This window comes from Strix uralensis, chromosome 4, assembly GCF_047716275.1.
Source record: "Strix uralensis isolate ZFMK-TIS-50842 chromosome 4, bStrUra1, whole genome shotgun sequence".
In the NCBI taxonomy this organism is placed as follows: Eukaryota; Metazoa; Chordata; class Aves; order Strigiformes; family Strigidae; genus Strix; species Strix uralensis.
Window position 1 is genome coordinate 127,541,416 of NC_133975.1, and position 22,443 is coordinate 127,563,858.

The 22,443-nt window shown below is 37.2% G+C and overlaps 1 protein-coding gene across 4 annotated transcripts in view; it reads right to left on the reverse strand.

Annotated features, from left to right (window-relative positions):
* Nucleotides 1-22,443, reverse strand: part of ARID4A (AT-rich interaction domain 4A) — a 50,538-nt gene that overhangs the window by 2,291 nt on the left and 25,804 nt on the right. The window contains exons 12-23 of one of the 4 annotated variants that reach the window (XM_074869080.1): nucleotides 15,099-15,171; nucleotides 12,466-12,560; nucleotides 12,225-12,322; nucleotides 10,488-10,716; nucleotides 8,343-8,593; nucleotides 6,250-6,447; nucleotides 4,947-5,031; nucleotides 4,611-4,743; nucleotides 2,091-3,221; nucleotides 1,797-1,901; nucleotides 378-593; nucleotides 2-148 (exon numbers count right to left, since the gene is read on the reverse strand). In XM_074869080.1, the coding sequence (XP_074725181.1) occupies nucleotides 2-148; nucleotides 378-593; nucleotides 1,797-1,901; nucleotides 2,091-3,221; nucleotides 4,611-4,743; nucleotides 4,947-5,031; nucleotides 6,250-6,447; nucleotides 8,343-8,593; nucleotides 10,488-10,716; nucleotides 12,225-12,322; nucleotides 12,466-12,560; nucleotides 15,099-15,171 (2,761 nt within the window). The other 3 variants (XM_074869079.1, XM_074869081.1, XM_074869082.1) reach the window with 3 other exon arrangements.

Below are 22,443 nucleotides of genomic sequence, written 5' to 3' on the forward strand. Positions count from 1 at the left end.
CCTTCTCTGTCTTTCTTTTTTAATCGTTTTCTTCTCCTGTCTATGGTTGCTACTTCTGACTTCAAGGACATGTAGTATTTTCGTATTTCCTGTAGTTTTTCTTGCAAGAAGGAGATCCTTTCAGTGCTGCTCATATTGTCTAGCTCATCTTAAAAGTGGGAATAAAAGAAAAAATAGCTTAATCAAGGTGATTTTAAACAAATTAATGCAGTTCTTTAATTGTAGTATACAAGATGCAGCACAGAAGATTTCATACTTCGATAACTACACCATGAGAGGCCTATACCTAATTTAGAATCCCCAAATTTGCATGTTTTTCTTTCAGAACAAGTTTTCTCGTAAATTCCCTCTAAATAAATCACTTAAAGAATTCTTACTGAGCTGAAAACTCCATTTGTATACTCTTGGCGAAGCATTCTGATGGTGGTGTTTCTCTCTGTGTTTATCCTTCTCCCCATCTTTGATGTGAGGTGAAATCACTCTTGCAGGTGATCGAGAAATCTTCTGTGGTTTGGATGCGTTTATGTGTTTTACAGGAGTACATTTACTGGAACTGTCCAGGACAGGAAGGTCTTCACTGTCACTGCTTTGTCCTGCAGTAAGAGAAATGTATTTGGACTTCCTAAAAGCAACCTTGACATTTTTGAAGTTGTAGATATAGTCAGAATAAACAAGTACAAAAAAACCTGCTCCTCCTTGCTTAGAAGATCCCAAAATGCACACACAGAAAAACCTATCAGATTCAGTGTAACCTTATCAGGCACAGCATGCATCAAACCCTCCAGTGTACTGACTGTTAATGTAGAAGTCAAGGGCTGACTCGGCCTTTAGTTAAAAAGACATAGTCAAATTTTTTTAAAGAAGTAATAAAGAAGCTTATTTTAATAAGAAAAGATAGCTTTTCAGCGCTCTAATAAAGTCACATATTTTGGGGTTCTAATGTAAAGCACACACTAGAACACCCTTTCTTAAAGGGATTAATATAGGTAGCGTGTGATTGTGTATATTCACCAAATTGCTTTACCACCTCTAAAGGAACAGTTCTGAAACATGACTAAAAGCATAAAAGCTTTAACATGTAACAGAAAATTTTAAGCTGATATATGCAAGGATTTTAGATTCCCACAAGAACTGCAAAGTTTTACACAGGCGCGTTAAATATGTCTGAATACTGTATGTCAGATAAGAATATTTAAGTTTGATATTTAAAAAATTATAACAATGCCGCCACAGGGCCTAAATATATTAACACATTCAATACAATGATCACCAAAAATGAGCTATAGAAACACAAAAATCCAGATTTCTATAGGGAGTTAAAAAATAGTCACATACTTGAGATAAACACACACAAGATACCTTTGCTGAAATGTTATTCTTTAGCATCAAACATTTCTTCCATACTTCATAAATGCACTTTTTCCCATGAGAAACACCTATCGTAAGACTTTAAAGGAGATGTTTCTATTCACAAGATGTTTCTATGCACTCCCAGATTCATAACCAACCCAATATATGAAAATTAATATAACGGTAAATATTTAGTAACTGCTAGTATGTACATTTGTTACAAGTTTTTCCTAACAAAGTAATTAAAAACAGCCAAGAGATTTCCCAGTAACGCAGCTGGTAAGTTCTCTCCAGTTAACAACCAGTAATCATGATGAATAATAATGAAAACCCCTGACCAGGAAGTCCCATCTAACAGAAATAACAGGTAACAGTGAGAGCAGTGGGCCCTTACACACAGTTACAGGACAGCATAACCTTCCCCCTCCGCCCCTCCAGGAACGTACCTGTTCCATTCTTTTCATTTTTGGCTGCAGCACTTGTTCGCTTTGGAGTACGCTTTTGTTTTTTTGCCAGTGTTCCACTATTGCTATCACTGGGTCTTTTTTGACCTAAAGAAGGAGGGGGGTGGGGGGAAAAAAGACACCTCAAATATTTTTGCTACTAACAAGCTATTTTTATAAGCAGTTTAAAAATCAGAAGACAAAAGAAACAAGCCATTTTTAGCAAAGTAACACCAAACTTAAGATGACTTCAGAAATCATGAGAGTAGAGAATGACCTTTCACAGGAGATACTCACCTTTCTCTCCCACCTCTCTCTCTTGCACGGCTATACTACAATTGCTCGATGTAGTACTGGCTTCAAATCCGTTAGCAGACTCGCTTTCACAGAGACCTTCTTGCGACTCTTCAGCCACGCTGTCGACTTCAATGGTCATGTCGCTTTCACTCTTGATACTGCGCGACTCGTCCTGGCTAAGGGCAAGAGGTGAGGCCACTGAAAAGCTCGACTGGACAGCAGGGGGTAAGGCAGATGGATTTGAAGTTGAAGCATTAGGGTCTGGCTTTTCTGATATTGTTTCTTCACTACTGCTCTTCTCCTTTTCGTCCAAGTCATCCAAGTCTACTTCATGGCAAAGCAACGTTTCAGGACCAATCTGAGGCATTGCATCATCCTCATCTTTTAAGGGGACGTTCTCATTTTCTTCAGATGGGTGTTCAAAGTTCTCATTCCTCAGCTCTTGCCCGTGCTGAACCGACTCTGCCACCAGGGATGGCATCTCCTCGTTTTCAGTTCTGAGGGCCTCTTCAGCGTTCAGCCCTCTACATTCCTCTGCTCCAGTACATTCATTGGTCCTCTCTTCAGATACAATATTTGGCACTTCCATCTCACTTTCTCGTCGATTTCTCTTCTCAGGCGATGCCTGTTCCAAAGTTTTCCTTTTCAAAAGCTTCTTATCTTTTGTAGAAGGTTCTGTTTCACTTTCAGTAGTGCTGGAAATTTCTTTACAGTCCAAGGAAGACACGTCTAATCTTTCAGGTTCTGTAAGAGATTCATTTGCTACCTCTTCTTGGCTCCCCGGTGAAATCTTTGCATTCTCTAAAGAGGGATCTTTTGTCTTGCTCCTTCTCCCTTTTCCTTTAGGTGATTTTTCAGCCTCCCTTTTGATTTCTTCTATTTGTTCTGTTTTATTTCCAAAAATCTGAACAATTTGTTCACCTTCTTCAACTTCCAGTTTCAGTGTTTCTAGTGGCTGTACTTGAGTCCTATCATTTTCTTTCAATGCATGAGGAATCTTTGGGTTTTCTTCATCTAGCTTCTCATCGTGTAGTTTTTCACTTTTTTCCAGTTCTGAAGTTTCTGGAGAAAATTCTTCATTCAAATTCTTTTCAGATGACTCATCTGCTTCACTGTCAGATGAGCCAGAGTCTGCAAAAAATTTTAAAAAAGAAGGAAACAGCACACTAAATCATTAATTACAACACAATTTCTTTTTTCAACCACACGGAAACGATTTTTTTAGTAATCTATGATATTAACATCAGTTTACAATGCACAATTTCAAACTTGAAAAATCCTGCATTATTCAACACACTTATTACAGTTCTTATTTTTACTCAAGATTTCTATGAAACTACAATAGCAGTAGTACTATCAGAGTTCAAGGAGCATCTGGACAACGCTTTTAGTCATATGATTTTATGGAGCATTTATGTAGCCCTGCGAGGAAGCAGGGAGCGGGACTTGATGATCCTTGTAAGTCCCTTTCAACTTGAGATATTCTATGATTCTACTACTACTATTTGCCAAGCCAATATAAACAAATTAATTTATAGTAGCAGAAATAGTTTTACAGATTCCCCTGATCTGGTGTCTGACATTACAAAAAAGACATCTCTCCTTCATGCACCCCCAAACAGTGGAAAAAAACCCCAAACCAACCCAAAACAAAACCCCAAACCCTTCCACACCACAATTTGGACATTTCATTGCTAAACTCTTGTACAAATCACACACCATATACAGAGCAAGTGTTACTATGTTTACCAGAAGATTACTCGGGGACCTGTACTAAAAGAGACTGTGATTTCACTTCAGTTCTTGTTCACGGAGGCTTAGAAATACCAAAAATATTGCTGCCATTTGTATACAATTAACAGCTCTGCTGGATGATGTAGTACTGAGGTTGAGGACTTAACTACCACAATAAAGACTCTCATTATACCACTAGATTTGGTCTGTTCAAGATTAGGACTGAAAGGCTCTGCCTAAAGAATATGGACTGACTTGCACAGTCATTTCCATGCCATAGCTCTTCCGTGAGCAAACTGTGCTCCTCAGCAGTGACAGCTCAACTATTTCCTCAATAAAATTCACAGGGAGGAAAAGAAAATTTTAAAAAAAGGTAAAAAATAATAAACAAACCTCTTTTCAAAAAGATACCTGAAAAAACCTCAAAAGCACACACAGGACTGAGATCACTCACCATTTGATCCTCTATCAGAATCAAACATTCCTGAGCTACGTCTCACCTGCCTGGGAAGTGTTGCTAAAATCAAAATTGAAAGTATTGATTTTTGTAGAGTAAAATCTGCGCCAAAAATTTGTATTGCTTGTTCACTGACTGGTTAAGTAGGACTTTAAAGCTGCCGACAGCACTGTGTTCGCTGGAGTTGTCGTATTAATGCACCGCATTACATCACTGTGTACATGCACTTCCATGCCAGAACACGAGTGCACTGGATGTACCTTCTGTTCCATTTGGTAATGGTGAGGAATCTGACAAGTTGTTCCGTGCACTTCTGGCTCCTGATTTACCTTCGCTATTCGGCGTTTTGGATAAACTGCAAGATGTGTTTGATGGAAGAGTAGATTTCAGAGGGGGTCGCCCACGCTTGGATTTTTGTTTCTCCTCATCCTTCTTCTCATCCTTTTCACTGTCTTCTTTATTCTGAGGGTAAAACAATGAATTTTTATTAATATGTTTCACTGCTGATCATCAAACCTCTTCTCTTTTTGCTCTATGCTTCTATTAAAAAACTAGACTGTGGACTGAATAACTTGGTTTGTTTTTTTTTTGTTTTTTTTTTAAATAAAGAACAGTGATAGTCATTAAGTATTGTACTACAAGAAACTTATTGAAATAACCATTACTTTCATTTTTTTCTTCTGTTTTCTCTTTGGTCCTCCTTTGTCCACAGGCCAGATAATCCGATCAGCTTTTACCCATTCATCATATCTGAAAGTGAATAACAACATACACTTATCACTACATATAAAAAAGTCATTTGCAATATGAGGATTAAAAGACTGAGTTACAGAAAATACTTATTAAGGAAGAGGTAGGAAAGCAGAGCATATATTTCCAAACACATGCAGTATCTGGCATTAGAAAGATGAATTACGTATCTAGCACATAAAAAAATTTATGGGATGGGGGAGTGGAGGTGCAAACTTCCCTGTCTCTTGCTAGCAAAGCACTGGAACTCAGGGGACTGAGCCAGCTATAAAGTCTGTCCATTATTTCACATCATATACAAAAGGCAGTTTTCACCACACCATGCCTCAACAGTAAAATATACTTTTCTTTTTAAAAAAGATAGTTTTCAAATTATAGCAACAAACCAGATGAGATTCTGAAAAGCTCAAATATACTACTAGTGGTCCTCAAAATCTCCTTATTTATTAATAAAGGGACACATGTAAGTATTTGGGGGATTACCACCCCCCCCCTCCCCCCCCTATAAACTTTATGTTGCCACATAAAGAAATTTGCTTAGTTTACTTAGAAATGTGTGGATTTGGAAGATCTCAAGTTCTATACTAGAAGTGTTCTATTTTTAAAAATGATCAATTTTCTGCTATTTTTGTCTACATAATCACAATGCTCTTAACAACAACAAAAAAAGCCATTTCTACAGCAGTACTGAATATAAAGCGTGGCTGCCAAGAGAAGCATTTGATGAATTTTTTTGTGTAGTTCTTTGTTGCTTAGCCCTCTCCTACCCTCTCTACATGTAACAACCATTTGTTATAATCACAGTCAACATTCAATACAAGAATAAATTTTGTTGCCAAGATTTCAGTGCTTGATACACACTTAATGGTAGATGTCTTCATCATTACCAATGACTCCCTTAAATAAAAAAAAGTCTGATAGTGCTAACACTAGCTGACACGATAAATTACAGCAATGCTCCTGTGAGGAGCTTTAAGCCAGATGGAAACTTGGAAACATACAAATATATTCTGAGGTTTCAATGCAGTAGTGCCATACCATGAACAAAATTACTAACACCGAAAGGTGTAATAGAGTCAGAACCTGTTATCATGCTGGTAATTCTATTTGGAGCCAAGTCACTGATCAGGTTTTTTTTTTTTTTCTTAAAAACAAAAATTCTTTTGCAAATAATCCTTTTAACAAACAAAGAAGTGACAGGCAATTTGTTATCCTCACCTTACATTCCAACCATAGTAATGCACTAAATATAAAACTTCTCCATCATCAATTTCTGTGCTTTTAATACTGGCTTCATAAATTTTTTGAGTCTTTCCACGTCCATATTTTACTTTCACTTTGGTTCCAGTCAGGCAGGGTTCTGCATCCTCCTCATCCTCTTCACCTTCTGATTCTCCTTTGTTCTCAATTTCCTCCCTACAGTAAAGTGTATTTAAAAAGTCCACTAATTAGTGACAATCAGTGTTTTAACATTTAAACTAGCATAGCCAAGCTACTACAAAAGAAAAAGGCTGCAAGAATAATTTTCTTCATTTTCTGCATCCTGCACTACCTCTGAAACTAGCCTGGACACTGCTTTTTAAATCAAGAAGAGAACTTGGAGAGAATAGGGGTAAGTGCCAAAAATATCCAGAAAAATTATAATTTAAACAAAATTTATTGGGTGTACAACTACCTCAAAGCTTAAAGCTTATTTTTTTAAATGAGTATTTTGATAATACAAAAAGAGGGGTAAGTTAACTCAGTGTTTGGCTCCTAAATAAGACAGAAAGAACTAACTTCAGTTTTTAAAGTAGACTTGATTTTGACACAGTGTTTAAAAAAAATAATTCTACAGTTTGCTTAATAGGCTACCCTTCACTAACAGTCCACAGAAGTTTGAATTGCCTCTCATGGCTACAAACACTATTCCATTGAAAAAAAAAAGTTGATTGAAACAGTGTTTAACCAAGATTAAAAGTGGCTACACAGCTCTTATTAGCTGTATCTACCTCCTATTATAGCTATGTCTAATATTTAAACATTCTGCTTAAACGTATTTTCAAGAATTACAATCTTACCTATTTTTACTTATACTTCTCTCCTTATTTTAGGGTGAATTTAGCATAATGCAAAAGTTAAACTACAAAAGAGTCACCAAGAAAGAAAATACTAAAATACTAAAAAAGACTATGGGTTTTGCTTTTACTGAAATATATTTGCTAGCCTTCAGTGGAAGATGAACTATCTTGCTGTGGCAAAAAATTAAAAGAAAGAGGACAAGCACCATCTGCACCTCTTAAAGAAAACTCCGTGATGCCTTGGTTATCTGACATACCTCCGTGACCTGCTGCACACCCACACTGTACCTTCATTTGAGGCATTTCTGCATGCTATGGTGTACTGCAACATTATTTTCTTCTGGACTGCAGTGACACCTTCTTTAAAACTGGGTGTTTTTTCCACTCCTCAAAGCTCTTTAGAAGAAAATAATGCAATACCCCTGTCAGGCTCTATTCAGTAGCAACTCATGTCCACATTACTTAGCCACATGGACAAGAAAAACAAGGTATGAAAGCCAGCTTAAGCAGGTGAGACACTGCCCTTGACCACCAGCCAAAAGTTAGCCAAGAAGAGGTCAATTCAGGTAATAAGTTAGTCATCTGGTCACAACTTGCTTGTAACCAGGACTATAAATCCAATTCAACTTGTCAAAGCTTAGTCTCTGGATGCTATTTCCCCTTTGCCTTTCCACGTCTCTCCATCCCCTCCTCTGGTTGAAACCTCCAGGTTTCATTCAAACTCCCTCTTTCCTTCTTCGCTTTATTAGCTGATCCTCTTCCTGCCTGCCTACAACACATCGAGGAACAATAAAACAAGCAAGCTGTAAGTTCACCAGCCATCACTAAACACTTCACAAAAGCACAGGAGAAGAGGGGCTCTTTTTTCCATTTATATTTCAACTGCCCAGAACAGTCTGCCCAAACAGCTGCTCACCATTTATACAGCACTTGGCATACTTACAGCCTGGTCTACTTGGTGTCTGTACGTACCAGTGTGATAAAACACCAACACAAACTTGGCAAGACCTTCAAGAAAATGGAAGTGAAAAATGCTGTCTGGCGTCTACCAGGAAAAGATGCTTCCATAAAGTACAACAGACTCTACAAGCCTGAAATAAAATTTTCCCTCTCCTGTCTGGCTGAGTGAATTAGGTCCCAGATTTCCACATTTTAGCTGGTAAGATCTCTGCTGTCTATACTCCTGCTTGGATTATGGCTCAATCATGACACAGACACACTCATCAGAAGGTGATACAAGTTAATCTTTACCTCTCCCTCTGCCTCTCTTCCTCTTCGTCTGACTCTTTATCAGAATCCTCCTGTTTTTTAATTTTTTTCTCTTTTTGCTTTGGTGTACTTTTTTTCCCTAGTGGAGTTTCATTTTCTTTCTTTTCTGCATGCTCAGGTGTTTCCTCTATATCTTTGTTTTCTTTGTTACTGTCTTTTAATTTATCTTGTGTTTTATCCTCTTCACTATCTTTTTTAGCAGGGGTTGCATCACGGGCAAGTCTTCTTCGTCCCTAGAACAGAAGTAAGATCAGTTTAACAACTCCTTTCTCTGTATAGCCTCTCCAAATCTCAGCTGAAAGTGAACCATACTATCCCTGGACAGAAGAAAGGCTGGAAGTAACACCAAAAAGCAACCTCTTCTAAAATCTCAAGATAATAGCTTAAAGTCTTGTTATCGAGGAAAAAAAGCAAAATAAAGCCATTCTGCTTGGTTTGGAATAAAGAGGATGAGCTTCTGATTAACTTCTGGAGGATTTGAGGACAGCCATTTAGACCTGTAAGGTCTGTTGCCATGACAGAAAGGGCCAAAATTCCTTGCTCAACTACAGCAACAGCATTAATTAACGTGCGAGGGAAGGCATCCTCCTTTCAGCATCTTCAATCCTGATAGCTACCTGTTGATTTCACAGAACAGGAATTTGTCAGCTTTAGAAAATCTGTAAGTATCACATTTTTAAAAGGCAGAGTAGCCAGACAACTGCTGTCTAGCACTATCTGCGACTGGTAACATGGGGACCTAGTAGGGGGATCATTTTGCTATTAAAAGTCTCTTGTATAAGGCCATTGCTTTGTAATCAGAACATTTAAAATACATTATGAACGCAAAATTAATTATTTGGAGGCCATCCAAAGATGACAGTAATGAAGGCACTGTAATTAAAATTCACAGTAGTATAATGGTAAATACTTTGGAAAAATAATCATTCATAAATAGATAGTTGGTGACTGGATTAAAGTAATAAAATACATCATCAAATAATTATTACAAATTAACATAGACAATGATAAAAAAGACAAAAAAATTCTTCCATTCCTTTATCCTCTCACCAGTTTTCTCCAAAAACAAAAAAAAAATGAACAAACTAACAACAAAGCTATTGTCATACAAGGAAGTTCATTAAGGCTGATACAGCTCGGAAAAACCACTTGCAGTTAGATAGAAATGTAATACTTAATACAAATCTAAACTTATGTTTACACTATGTCTTTCCATCTATTAGTTTAAAGGTCATATACTTGCTTGAAAAGCTGGTTTGCAAGAAGTAAAAAGAATTATATTTTAGAAGTAAATAGAATTACATTTTAGTTGAACAGAATCCTTACAACTTGAACAATTAAAAAAGTAGCAATTCCTTGTCCTTCACTAATCATGCTCTATTAAGGAACACAAAATGTCCTTTTAACAGAATTAACAGGAGTGCTGCAGAGCACTAAACCAGTCGTATTCAAATACCTTAACAGTATTCTTGTATTCTCCATCAGGTTCAGTATCCACTAGCTTGATGGGTCACTGCGCTCTTATCTGTGTAACTACTAATACAACCCTCACCTCTGCAGCATTCAAAGACAAAGGAACACAAAACTTAAGCATCCCTCCTTCTACTTATGCCTATGTACTGTAAAATTTCAGTGTTTCTTTTATTAAAAGAAGAGATGTTGTGATAAAAACCAGCTCAGAGAAATGGGTCTTCCTTTGATTCTTAAAGCTGGAGCAGTCCCCTTGATATTCCCGCTTCTTGCTGGAAAGCTCCAGATTCCTGTGGAAGCCTGTGGAAGTTCTCACCCCCAACCAAGACTGTCCTGGGGAGTTTCACTGATGATGCACAGGTCTCATTAGCTCTCAAGTCATCCCTGAGTTGAAACATGTCTGACATCAGATACAGCCTGAGCAAATCCCATGGATGGTTTAGAATACGAAGAAACAATCAAAACTGATTCTATTCACAGGTAGAACATAATTAACAGTTAACATCAACTGCACTCACAGAACCCTGTCCTACGCTTGTACAAGTACACCAATTCAAACGTACAATCACTCCACAAGGGAAAACTCATTATGTGAACTGTTCACTATACAAAGGGGTTTTGTTAAGTACTACATAGAAATCAGTTCAAACCACTTACCCTTGGGGATCTTAGTTCTATTTCTTCTTTTTCACTTTCACTGCTGGAATAATTCTCTTCTGCTTCTTTTTTAACTTCTGTTGGGGGCATTTTTTGTTCCTCTTTTACACTTTCCTCCATTGGTTCCACGTGTTTCTGTGTATCTTCTACCACTTTTGGTTCATTGTGATGGATGGTCCTAAACTGAATGTTTGCAGAACGGCAGTACTCTTCAAAACCATAAAGATACCTATAGATAAAAATAAAGTTTCATTTATATTTCATGTTTTATTTACTAGTTATTGAAGTGCATAAAACCTATTTTCCTGCTCACAGAAAAGCAAGAGCAGCAGTAACTTCAGCAAAAAACCCCAAACCAAACCCAAATAAACAAAAAATAAAAAGCCAGAGAAGTTTTTGAAATGAAACAATTATGCACACAAGCCAAACACTGAGAAATACACACAGGCGCTTCCCACAAATTTAACTTCATCCCCGCCCGATTAAGAATTCATGACAGTAAAGCCTAAGAACATGTACACTGTTTTCCAAATGCACGACGACAGCTAAAATCAGCCTAGTAATAGAATACGGGCATACAACAAGTTACCACATGGTAACAAATTGCCATGCATCAGCTTGTTCTCTGGTAACTGCCTGTGTGCACACTCTAATCCAGTTATAGGTGAGAGAAATATAAACTAGCTTATTCGTCAAAAAATAAATATGCAAGTTACCACATACTATCATGTGTCCATACAACATAATTATTTCCACTGTAACAGCAACCTAGTACATATTTACCAATTACTCTTTTTATGATACTCTTCTCTGTAAAATACAGACCTTAAATATGTGCCCAGTTCAAATCCCACTGAAGATAGTCTGAATATTTTCATCTTCATCAACATTAACATGAGTTGAGTCATTAGTCATCCCTATTCAACCAGCCAAATTTCCTTAGGTTCGAGTCAAGAGAACCTCATTCTTCCCTTTTACTCAAAAAGCCCAATTGTTTCTTGTCAAACTTCCAGGAGAATAAATAATAAAAATAATCTTTATTTAGAAAATGAGCTTGAAAAATGTCATTCCTAAAAGGTTTCCATTTCAAAAGTTAATACACAACTGAAAACCAGCATCAGAATAAAAAGATTTAAGCATTTTTTAATTGCAGCAGGGATTTTACTACTCAATATTGTCACATCCACCATAGCAATGTACATAGTTATGCCCTAAAGCCATTATTCTATTGATTCCACAAAGATGATATTTAAATACACAATCTGAAACAAGTCTATCTTTATTAATGTTTTTCAGGAAGTTAAAAAAACTGGTATAAAATTCTCCTCACTGCATGCAGCATCTACAGACTTCAATCAGCATGCAACTGTAGATAGAATCTGTTCCTCTTAATCACCAGAAATTGCAAAGCGGAATTTGCCAAAGCTTTTTTTATAAATTTCATTGTTGTACTCTGAAATGGCATCATCACATGCTGAAAATGAATGCTTCTTGATAAGAAAATGAGTGGAATTCTAATGTATTAGAGCAACAGGAACTTAAGTAGCCCTGAGCATTCCCTCCTTTCCTCCACTGTTTCAATCCTTGGCACTGGAAAACGCTCAGAACTGCTCATTAACTGAAGAATGTCAACTACTGTTTCACTAAACTATCAAAAATTGCTTGAATATTGTACATGCTACTAAAAAAGAAAAAAAAGGAAAAATATTTTCACCATTATACAATATAAGAACTTACTTTCTATAAGCAGTTTTTACATTGTAGGAAGCAGCAGAGTTCAAAATAGGAATGCCAAGGTCCATATAAATTTGCTTCCATACAGCACCACTCTCAATCTTTAGGGAAAAAAAAAGAAAAAAAGGAAGTTTTCAGGTTTTATAAACCAAGAACATTAAGAAGTGATATCTAAACACAGCCACAAGTCACAGCCTTTAAGACTGAACAGACATATTTAGTTCAGGAAACATCCAACACTTACATTGTCACACCCACCCTGCTGATATACCAGTCTAAAAAGTTTGAAGAGATTAAGGTCCTTGTAGCCCAGAACAGGTGGTTTGTTGATAGGAGTACCTAAATAAAACAAAACCAGAAATAAGAAGCTATCACAAAGAACAGCAAACTGCTTCTTCCGTTCCTTTAGCACACATCTGATTACTAATACCTTTCCGCGTTTTAAAATCTGTATTTCATAGTTCAAAGATATGTCACAAGTCAGTAGTTTCCAACCACCAATTAAGGCTTCACCCTCTTTTGAATGCATCACTTATTTCTGGGTGGTTTATTAGCATACTGGCACCAGCTGCTTGATAACTCTGATTTCTCGACCTCCTTTTCAGATTTGTGCAATAACCCTCATCCAATTGGCTGCATCCCCCTGTTTGTCTCTTGAGTGGAGGCCGGGGGTGGGGGGGGACAGCCAGAATTGCAACGAGCTCTGCAGAACACCTGACGGATGCTGGAATAGAGCAATGTGCGAAGAGATTAACTCAAAACTCTGTGGTCTGAAAGAAATGGGGTAGCACAGAAGTGTTGATTAGAAAAATATACACATGCAAATTGTCAGAATGTGAAAAAGCACAAAGCCATACCAAGACAAGAAGATTTGGGACAGTTCTGGGAAAAAGAAAGAACTGAAATCGGATGAGTGGCAACGATATAAAAAACAATAATTAATTGCAAAAGGGGAAACCAAAAGTGACTTGGGGCAAGTGGCTGCGTACGTAGACAGTATTCCTCCCAGCAAGGAAGAATATCAAACTTCTTCCCTGCTGCTTCTCATCTTCCTTTATCTTCATTCAATTATATTTGGAATCATTAAAATAATTTTATAGGACTTTGGGAATAGTGTCATGATTACATGAATCACAACATTCACACTGAGAACAGAATGTAGAACAAATCTGGTGGGAACAGAAATTTTGTTATAAGGACAGAGGAAAAAAAAAAAAAGGTAGACAGGCAGGGGGAAGATGTGGTCCTGAAAAAGTCCTGTAAGTTTCTCAATTGACATATTAGCTTAAAGAATAGTTTCTGGACTGAGTCTTCAACTTCAGTGCACAAATGCTTTCTTCTCTTGCCTCTACAAGCTCCTGACATGATCCCTACTTGGTTTGTAGTCTAAGACTGCTTAAGGAAGGGAGTGAGGAAGGAGGAAAACAGAAAAAGAGGAACAATCAGGCTATTAGACAATAAAGAAAATTGTGGATTAGTTCAGCAGCATGGTTTTTTATTTTCCTCCCCCAACATAGCCTCTTATTCCCCCAAGGCAGGTTATTCTTCAGAAACACTGGTTACACACAGGAGGCCTCAAAATTGTATTGGATGAACTCCAGTATATATTGCTATAGTACACGATCAATTTCTAAACCTGTGATAAGCACTGGCAATATTGAACAGACTTGGAACTGTTCTTTTACGATTCTGTGGTCTAGAACACACCTCGTTAAAAGGGATGCAGAGCCTTTAACTTGATTTCCCACCCCCAGTTTTAAAACCCAGGAAGGAAAGAAAGGAGGAAATATTCGCACACTGCATGCACTTTACATTTTACTCTTAGCTCTAGTTATTTCAAATTCAAGTACATCAATATCTGCTGTACTATATGTTGCTACGGAAATGTTATTCAGGTAACTTTTATCAAGAAAGAGAAAAAAGTAAAAAAACAGTAGTTGCACTTGTAATCTACCTCCACTGATGTTATTGCAGGATTAATGCAGTATTTGAACTGAAATAGCAAGTTCATGACTAAAATGAATAAACGAATATATTCTAAAAGATAAAACTCTTTCCAGGCTTAAATATACCTAGGGAAGAAAAAAAGGGGGGGCGGGCATGTGTGGAGCCAAGGAACAGAAAAATCTTCCATTTAAATGTCAGTCTCATCACAACTGCAAATGTGAATGGCTTATGCAACAACAGTTCCCCCAACTCAGCAGGTATATCCTGCTCTCTATACATAGCACGGGCACTTCCAATATACATCTTATGTCAGGACTTTAACTATTCCAATTTATTACAGGCTCACCTAATTCTGTAAAGAAAGACATTTAAAATATGCTATTTTCTTGTTCTAGCTACAGCACAAAGTAGAATCTTTTAAGCTGTCTCTTCAGGTGAGTATCACTGCTACATCTGCGCATGATTAAGACAGTTCTGCAAGGAGACTTGAAGATGGCACATCTCCCATTCTCTGCTGGTTGGATTTCACCATCCATGAATAGCCTCCTCAGGTTCCAGCCTGAGATTAACAGCAGCAGAGTTCCCAGCCACCGCTGTCACAACAAGAAATCAACCAAGAGCTTATTTAACAGGGATTGTTAACATAAAAAAGGTTTTGTGAAAGCAGAATAAAAACAAAACACCTCAGGGAGGATTTGAGTTTCCTTTGTGTGCTGTGCTTCAAAGTACTGGAAGCAGACATACCACATGTGAAAATGGGTAAAAGTGTTTTTCCTTGCACCAGACTAGCTGTTATTTTTTTTCACTGACATAAGAATATGGTCGTAATAACATCCACTACATTTAAAAGCAACTTTTAAAAGCCATTTAAATAAGTGGAGTAGAGATTAAATAAAAAATTAAAAATAAATAAATAAAAATCAGTGTTACCTCTGTCTTCCATAAACTTGTAAAGCTGTTGGAGGAAGTTGTCCCTCTCTTCAGGATCAAGCTCTTCCTCAGGCTGCGAGAACAAATGCAGTCATAATGAAAACAGAAAATATGCACAGTAACGATTTATTTGTACAAAAGCCTAACAGCAAGAATTACACCCAAACCACTTCCCATTTGGCCCTGCACCCATACAATGGTGAAATATGCAGAAAACAAAATTCATCAAGGAGACTAAAGTGCGTACCACAGGAGGAGGAAAAAAAAATGCAGGTCAGGGAAAGCCACAATCCATGACAGAAAGAATGTAAGTGAGACTCTCAAAATGAAAACACTAATATACTTAACATAATGTTCTAATACAGAGAAGGTCTGTTATTTACAAGACTGAAGCAGTTCACAGGAACTCTAGGTTTGTTGGTTTGGGTTTTTTGATTGTTTGGGGCTTTCACCTTCCTTACCCCAACTATAGCTAAGGTTGCAGAACAATTCTTCCTCCTACCGTTCCTGTTTTTGATGCTCCAGACAGTATTTGTTTTGTGATTAAGCTCCAATGCTTGAGTTCAGCTCATGTTTGGAAACACTTTTAGAGTCACTTCTGTAATTTATTACTATAATTCCTTAGTTTTATCTTTACAACTTAAAGCCTCGACGAGATAAACACTTATGAACTTTATGGTAAGCAGTCCACAGCGTGAAATAAAGATTTTCTTTTATTCAGGTGGAAACCATGAAAATGAAGTAAATTTACTGGGGGGTGGGCAGAGGATACAATGACTACATATCTATATACTTCATGGAAATCTGAGATTCTACAAGAGACAGGGGGAAAAAAAAAAAAAAAAAAATCTTTTCCCCGAAAGACTTTATGCATGCCACTTTCTTCCTGCCAGCCTGGCAATCATAGGGATTGCTGGTAAGGCAGTTTGCACAAGGAAGACCGCAGCTGTCTTGAAGGAAAGATGTACAGTACGTGTCAAAAAATCTTATCATTACATTATTAAAAATAACAGGAAAGTCACAAGCAGTTCCTGAAGCAAAGCAGAACAGCATTTTCAATTTCAGTCGTCTCTGCATTCTGTAAACTTTAAGCTTCAAGGCAGGAAGACAGGCAGTGAAATGTAAATGTATATGCTACTGCCTTGTTAACCAGAAAGCAGTCTGCCCAGCATCAGAATGAATTTCAGCCCTGTCTGCTTCACTGAATTCTGAGCTGCAAAGCCCAACAGGGATCACCTACAATCAGGCAGAGGCAATATCTGCTTCTTATTTTCCTACTTTTTCTTGGGAAATAATCAGAAGAAATTAAATGAATAATCACAACATTGTACAGCATCAGTTACCATTTGCTCATACTGCGTATTATAGGGATTATATAAAGAGAAACAGTTATCTATAGAATTAGTATGTTCTTCCAGGTTAACAAATGAATTATTGCTATAGAAACCACAGCTTTTTTCTCTCCATCTAGATTGCGAACCAACTTCAAGATCGAGAAATTTCTACCATCTAGTGTAATGTTTACTGATTAAAGGCAATACGACTCAAACTGTTTAAACTAAATATAGCTAAATAACAGTAAACATTCAGAAATACTTCTGAACAGTTGAATTCAAACCATTTCTTTTATGTGGGCACAATGCCAAACCAGAACTGTAGGTCAGAACAGCAGAAACGTAGGTTAGAAATAGCACTCTTGCAGACAGAATGTTAACTGTTTCACTGATACCAAGTATTTTCAGCTGAAGAAAAGCAAAAAGATGAAAAGCTTTTATATATTTATAGGATCAGGGCATAAAACCTGACTGCAATATTGATCCACCTAAGAGAGACATCCTGAATCCTGTACCTGCTTCTCTGTTGATCGGCACCTCTTGACAGAGAGAGTCTGAACCAAGTAGACACCAAATCCTTCTGAAAGGTGATTTGAGTAAGACCTGAATAACTACCATCAAGGAATAAATCATGTATCAGCTATTTCAGTCTTTTTTTGCTACTGGCCAAAATGAGAAAGACCAACCCTTCAGGGATATACTTATTGCAACAGTAAGACACATGGATTTTTATCAAGGTTATCTATTCCCACGAGTGTCTACTGTTCTGAGTTAGAGTTGTATTTTAAATACATCAACCATCATCTAAGCTGCTGCATCAACAACCTTAAATCTGCACCCAAAGTCAAGAAAACACCCAAAAAACATTGACGTCACAACCTGCGATCACCATCAGTGAGTGACTGGAGAGCTAAAATTCCCAGCACCTCTTCCCAGCAGGCACTGGGACACTGCTACCCTCCAAAACTCACTTCTATCTAGATGCTTATGCCCATTCTAGACTGGGCATAAGTAAAGTTCACAGTGACAACTGTTGAAAATTAGTTTTCTTAAGAGAGTCCTGTCTCTCCATTTCATATTTTTTCCTATACAGATGTTGCAAAAAAGGGAGACTGTAGCCAAAGATAAGTCCAAGTGAGAAGCAAAACAATATGAAATTTTTAAGTGGCAGGAATTAAAAATTAAGACCTTTCTGTTGTTCATCCAATACCCATAACTAAATGCAACATGGGGAAGTATTTTTTATCTCAGGGTGAGAGGCTGAATTTCATTAAAAAAAATCTCCAACATGCCCTTTTTTGCTTTATAATTAAAGTTTAAGTTTTACGTGTCTCATTTTTTTTCTCCTTTCTGATTAGCAGGTCACATCAGTCAGAGAATATTGTAAACAGTAAAACAATGAAATCAGCAATGAACACAGAGTCTCTGTATAAGGGACATATTCCTTTCCCAGCTCCATTCCTTGTTGCCTTCCAAATAATACTGACAGTGTTCAAGTATTCTGTAAAATTATTTTGAGGATAACAACCAGCAAATAAGCACAACATGAAACACAGAGAAACTTGCAGAAAACTTGCAAGTGGCTTTGCTTCACTTGGTTTTAAGCCACTTTACTCCTCACCATGAGTTTTGCCTCTGTCTTTGGCATGATTTTAAACAAGAATATAGCTCTGTTATCCTGACTCATCGTTTACAGGAAGATGTTAAAGCTTTTGTGGATGCTAACCTGTAGAGCTGAGTGGGAGCACAAAGGCTGAAATAGTTTCTTTCACAAAACAAAGACAAATCTCTACTTACAAGCACGTACATCATATATTTAATCAATATGGGGCTAAAGTACCAGGGACAGATCTTTCTTTTATGTTATTAATAGACTGACAACCCCATAAACTCTTCTGGAAATAAATGCAAGCTAAGAGGAAGAACAATGTGTACAGGATTGGGAGTTCAGAAGAGTATATGATCAAGATAAGCTGCTAGAGTTAGAGTTAATGTAATTTTGTTGCTTGAGTACTTAAATGTGTTTTCATCACTTGCACATTTGCTTTCTGATGCCAAGCTTGAACACTAATTAAGGAAATGAAAAGAATTAAACCAATTGCAAGCCTTATACCATGTGGAGATGCAAGGGGTCTTAAAATGTTAATTTCTACCAGCTAGAACCAGGAATTCAACCATCCTCAACAATGACTCACTCTAGAGCTGCACGTCAGCAGTTTGCAACTTCTTCGCTCCTCTTTGAGGAATATTCTAAGAATGCCTGTTAGCATAAAATGGTGAGCAAGAAATTCTTTGTAAAGAACGCTTGTGCATGGTATCATGCAGGTCATGCTTCACTGTAGCCAAAACTCCTACAAGTGCATGCATGCGGGAGAAGGATGATTAGCTAATCAATGGTTAGCTATTTTTTTAAAGGCTATTCTACACATTACACATCACAGCTGCTTAGGTTTTTTTATATATGTAAATAAACCACTTGTTTCTGGATACATGCTTCATTAACTTTGAAATTATTGTGTGGCTGTATTTAACTTTTAGTCAGCTTTTCCAATGTTATCTTAAAATACACGTAGGCTGCAACAGAAATGGATGATTCAGGTATTTTATGTGGTCTCCCACAGTCACTTAAGAGAAACTACTTACGAGAACTACTTTGAAGCAAAATGTAAATATTTTAATAGATGACTACTCATCATTTGTAGGAATCTCACATCATGGATTTCATATCTTTCCTTTATGAACTTAGTGCTAATAGAATATATATTCTAATGACATATGAGAATTGAAATCCTTGCTTATTGCAGAATAGGTACATTGGAAAATGCTTCTGGCATTTCCCCTGCTCAACAATGTACAGCAACTGAGACCAATGTTTTTTGATGCTGTTGTGATGCAAAAACCCTAAAAACTTGAAATGAACGCACACTATTAAACATACTACAGATCCATCCTCCAGGTGACTGTCAAAATGAAGACTTAAGAAAAAATTCCTCTAAGCATACACCTGGAGGTGCTACAACTCTCTTCAATGAGAGGCATGGAGACCAGCTAGTTAGAATTTTTTTTTGCGAACATCTTTGCATGTTTGATTAGGGAGGAAAAAGTGAAAGAACAAGGAACTGCTATTAAAGTGACACAGATAAGTTGGGAGAGTCTTTCAAAGATGGTGTTATAACCAATTCTACAGGTAAGATAGAAATCCCTTTTTCCAGCTCTTGACATCATAAAAAGATACAATTTTGAAACATGTGAATGTATCTATTAAGAACACATACTGAAAATACATTTCATGTAACTGCACCTTAAAATCTTGATTCTTTTGGAATCAGAATGGCCTGCAGGGAGACTGAGAGGAAAAACCAAATGTTGCCTATGTGTTCCCTTGTAAAACAGGGAGTATTTGACTATTTAATTCTGAGAAAAAAATAGGTATGATTTCTTCCCCAACAGAACAACTTAAATACAAGCAAATACAGTAGTATATATAGTCTGGTTTTTAATAAAAATCAGGTTATGTTCCAAAAAGCTTCTATTTTTATGTGGAGATACTGGAGTTTAGATTTTCTTTCCTTTTAGCCACAGTGCATTCTTTGAGTGCCAAACGTACCCTCAAAAGACAGTTAATTCTCTTATTCTGACATGTTGAAAACTGGGTAAGAACCAAAAGCAATGTCCAGATTTTTATCTGGATTCAAACCAATTGAGTGATTCTTTAAATTTTCGTTTGATAAAGAATTTTTTTCTATAGTACCTCTGATTTTTTTGATGTTTTATGACACAAGCAATATCTGTTATTTAAACCTCACCTTGTGAATGAAAAGTAATCCTGAGTTGCACTATATATTGCAATTATTGCCAAAAATCCAACAATTTGAACATGCTGAGCAACTCAGTGTAACACAACCCCTGTTAAAGTCAATGACAAGCAATTTCCACATTGTCCTCCTTCGTAGTCAACTCTGGACCACACAAGTCAGTTACCACCGATGAGGATTAGCATCTTACAACCACCATATTGGCTCCCACTCCTTAGCTTACAAAAGCCATCAAAGAACAACCACATAAAGCCTGGAAACCTTGTTGTACCAATACTACCACACTCTTTAAGACGTCATGAAAGGCAGCACAATTAGAAAGACAGTCTTTGTCAAAACAAAGTTACTGATTTTAACCCAGCTACTGGAAAAATGGTAGGATCTGTTATCACCAGCTACAGTAGATCTCTGCTCCATTAGCATTAAAAAAAATCCTACTTCAGAAAAATAGGATCCTTTCCACTCCCAGAATTAGACTGTTCTGACTGACTTTACCCTCTCATTATATATTAAGTAGGTCTGTGTCCATTTGATTGATTTAATGAAGGCCTATCATGGCTGGTCAGCAGCTGGCCAGGCCTTGACAGCAAAGCAGCTGTGCATTTCAGAAGATTGGGAGGGGGGGAAGATAATTTTTAAAATCTCCCTCCCATCTCTAGTAACGTAACAATTTGCAGTTCTAAAACAAAAGGTCCACTAAGAATATTCTGGGAGAGGATGGACAGAAGCTATTTTTGACCTTGATTAATAAAGGAGAAACTTCACAAAATGTAAATGCAAAACATGAGTAATTCAACATCTGTAGTCAAATAAAGGAAAAAAAAAAATCATTCACTTGTCGATTCTCTCTGCAACCGGTATTACTGCCTTTCTAAGGGAAAAGAAAAAAGAAATTATGATGAATTCCCTAAATGCATTCTAATTGCAATACCTAGCATGGCCCACAATTAAAATGAGAATATGTATTGTAACAGTTGAATCAGGAATTTGGTTTAATGAGCCAGAATGACAGTTCTGCTCTGACTCAATCTAAAAAGATTACTATCTATCCTCTGCTACATAGCTTCAGCATGAAGATGCTCACCTTATTTTTACATGTCTACTTGTCACCTGGAAATAATGGATTCTACAGCTTCTCCCACCAGCACATCTACCTGTCTGGAATCCTTTCCTTCACTGCTCTACATTTAGATTGTTCTTTAAAAATAACCTCTATTTCTTTTAAAGGAATGCCTTTTTTTTTTTTAAACCACCAAGCTCCCCCCTCTCCCTTCTTTGTTTAAAACACACAGCACTTTTAATGCAACAGCCATGAAAAATGATATTAAAAATGGATACTGGAAAACTAGTATAGCAATCCTTGATTTTTAGTGACTGATACTCTGCAATTTTAACCAACGTTAATACAAACAGACCAATACAGACTGCAACAGTTCACACCCTGCAAAATGTGGCCTATTCAGTCCTTTTCACTGCAAACAGAGGAAAAAACCCAAAGGATTTTATATTCTGCACACATTTATCCTTATATTTATCTAATCATACAATTATTCTCATACAGACATCTACTCCATTTTCCTGAGCGCTGTTATCAAGGCATAAAATTAACACCTAAAAATAGATTCTTATTGTCTTTTTTTACCTGGAAAGATCTACCCTGGCTGCATGCTCCACCAGACAGTTCCCAGATCAGAAATCTAACTCAAATCCGCATTCTTAACAACCATGTTAACGTTACAGATTAAAACACAGAATCCTTACCTAGGAGCTGCATTCTTTCAAATGTAAAATGGTTTTACTTCCTTTCTATCTAATCTGCCCACTGCCTGGACATATTTCAGCCTGACTTCCAAATATTTGCTCGCTTTTTCTCTCCCTGCACGGCATCCGCAGTTATACGGCATTACTTACATTCTCTTCCATATATAAAAAAAAAAAATTAAAAAAATAATAATAAAAAAAAAATCAGACATTACATGAAAGGCAAAGAAAAGAGACAGCCCATTTCAAAGCATCTGGCAAGCCTCCCCCTGGCCGGCGGCCAAGCCTCGGCTCCAGCGCCCGCTCCCCCCGCGCATGCGCGCTGCCCGCCAACAGCCGGTTGCCGTGGCAACGCTGTAGGCCGCCTCCAAGGATGAACGGCCATTCCGCGTCGGGGCTGACAAACCGCACGCTGCAGGGGAAGCGAAAGGGAAA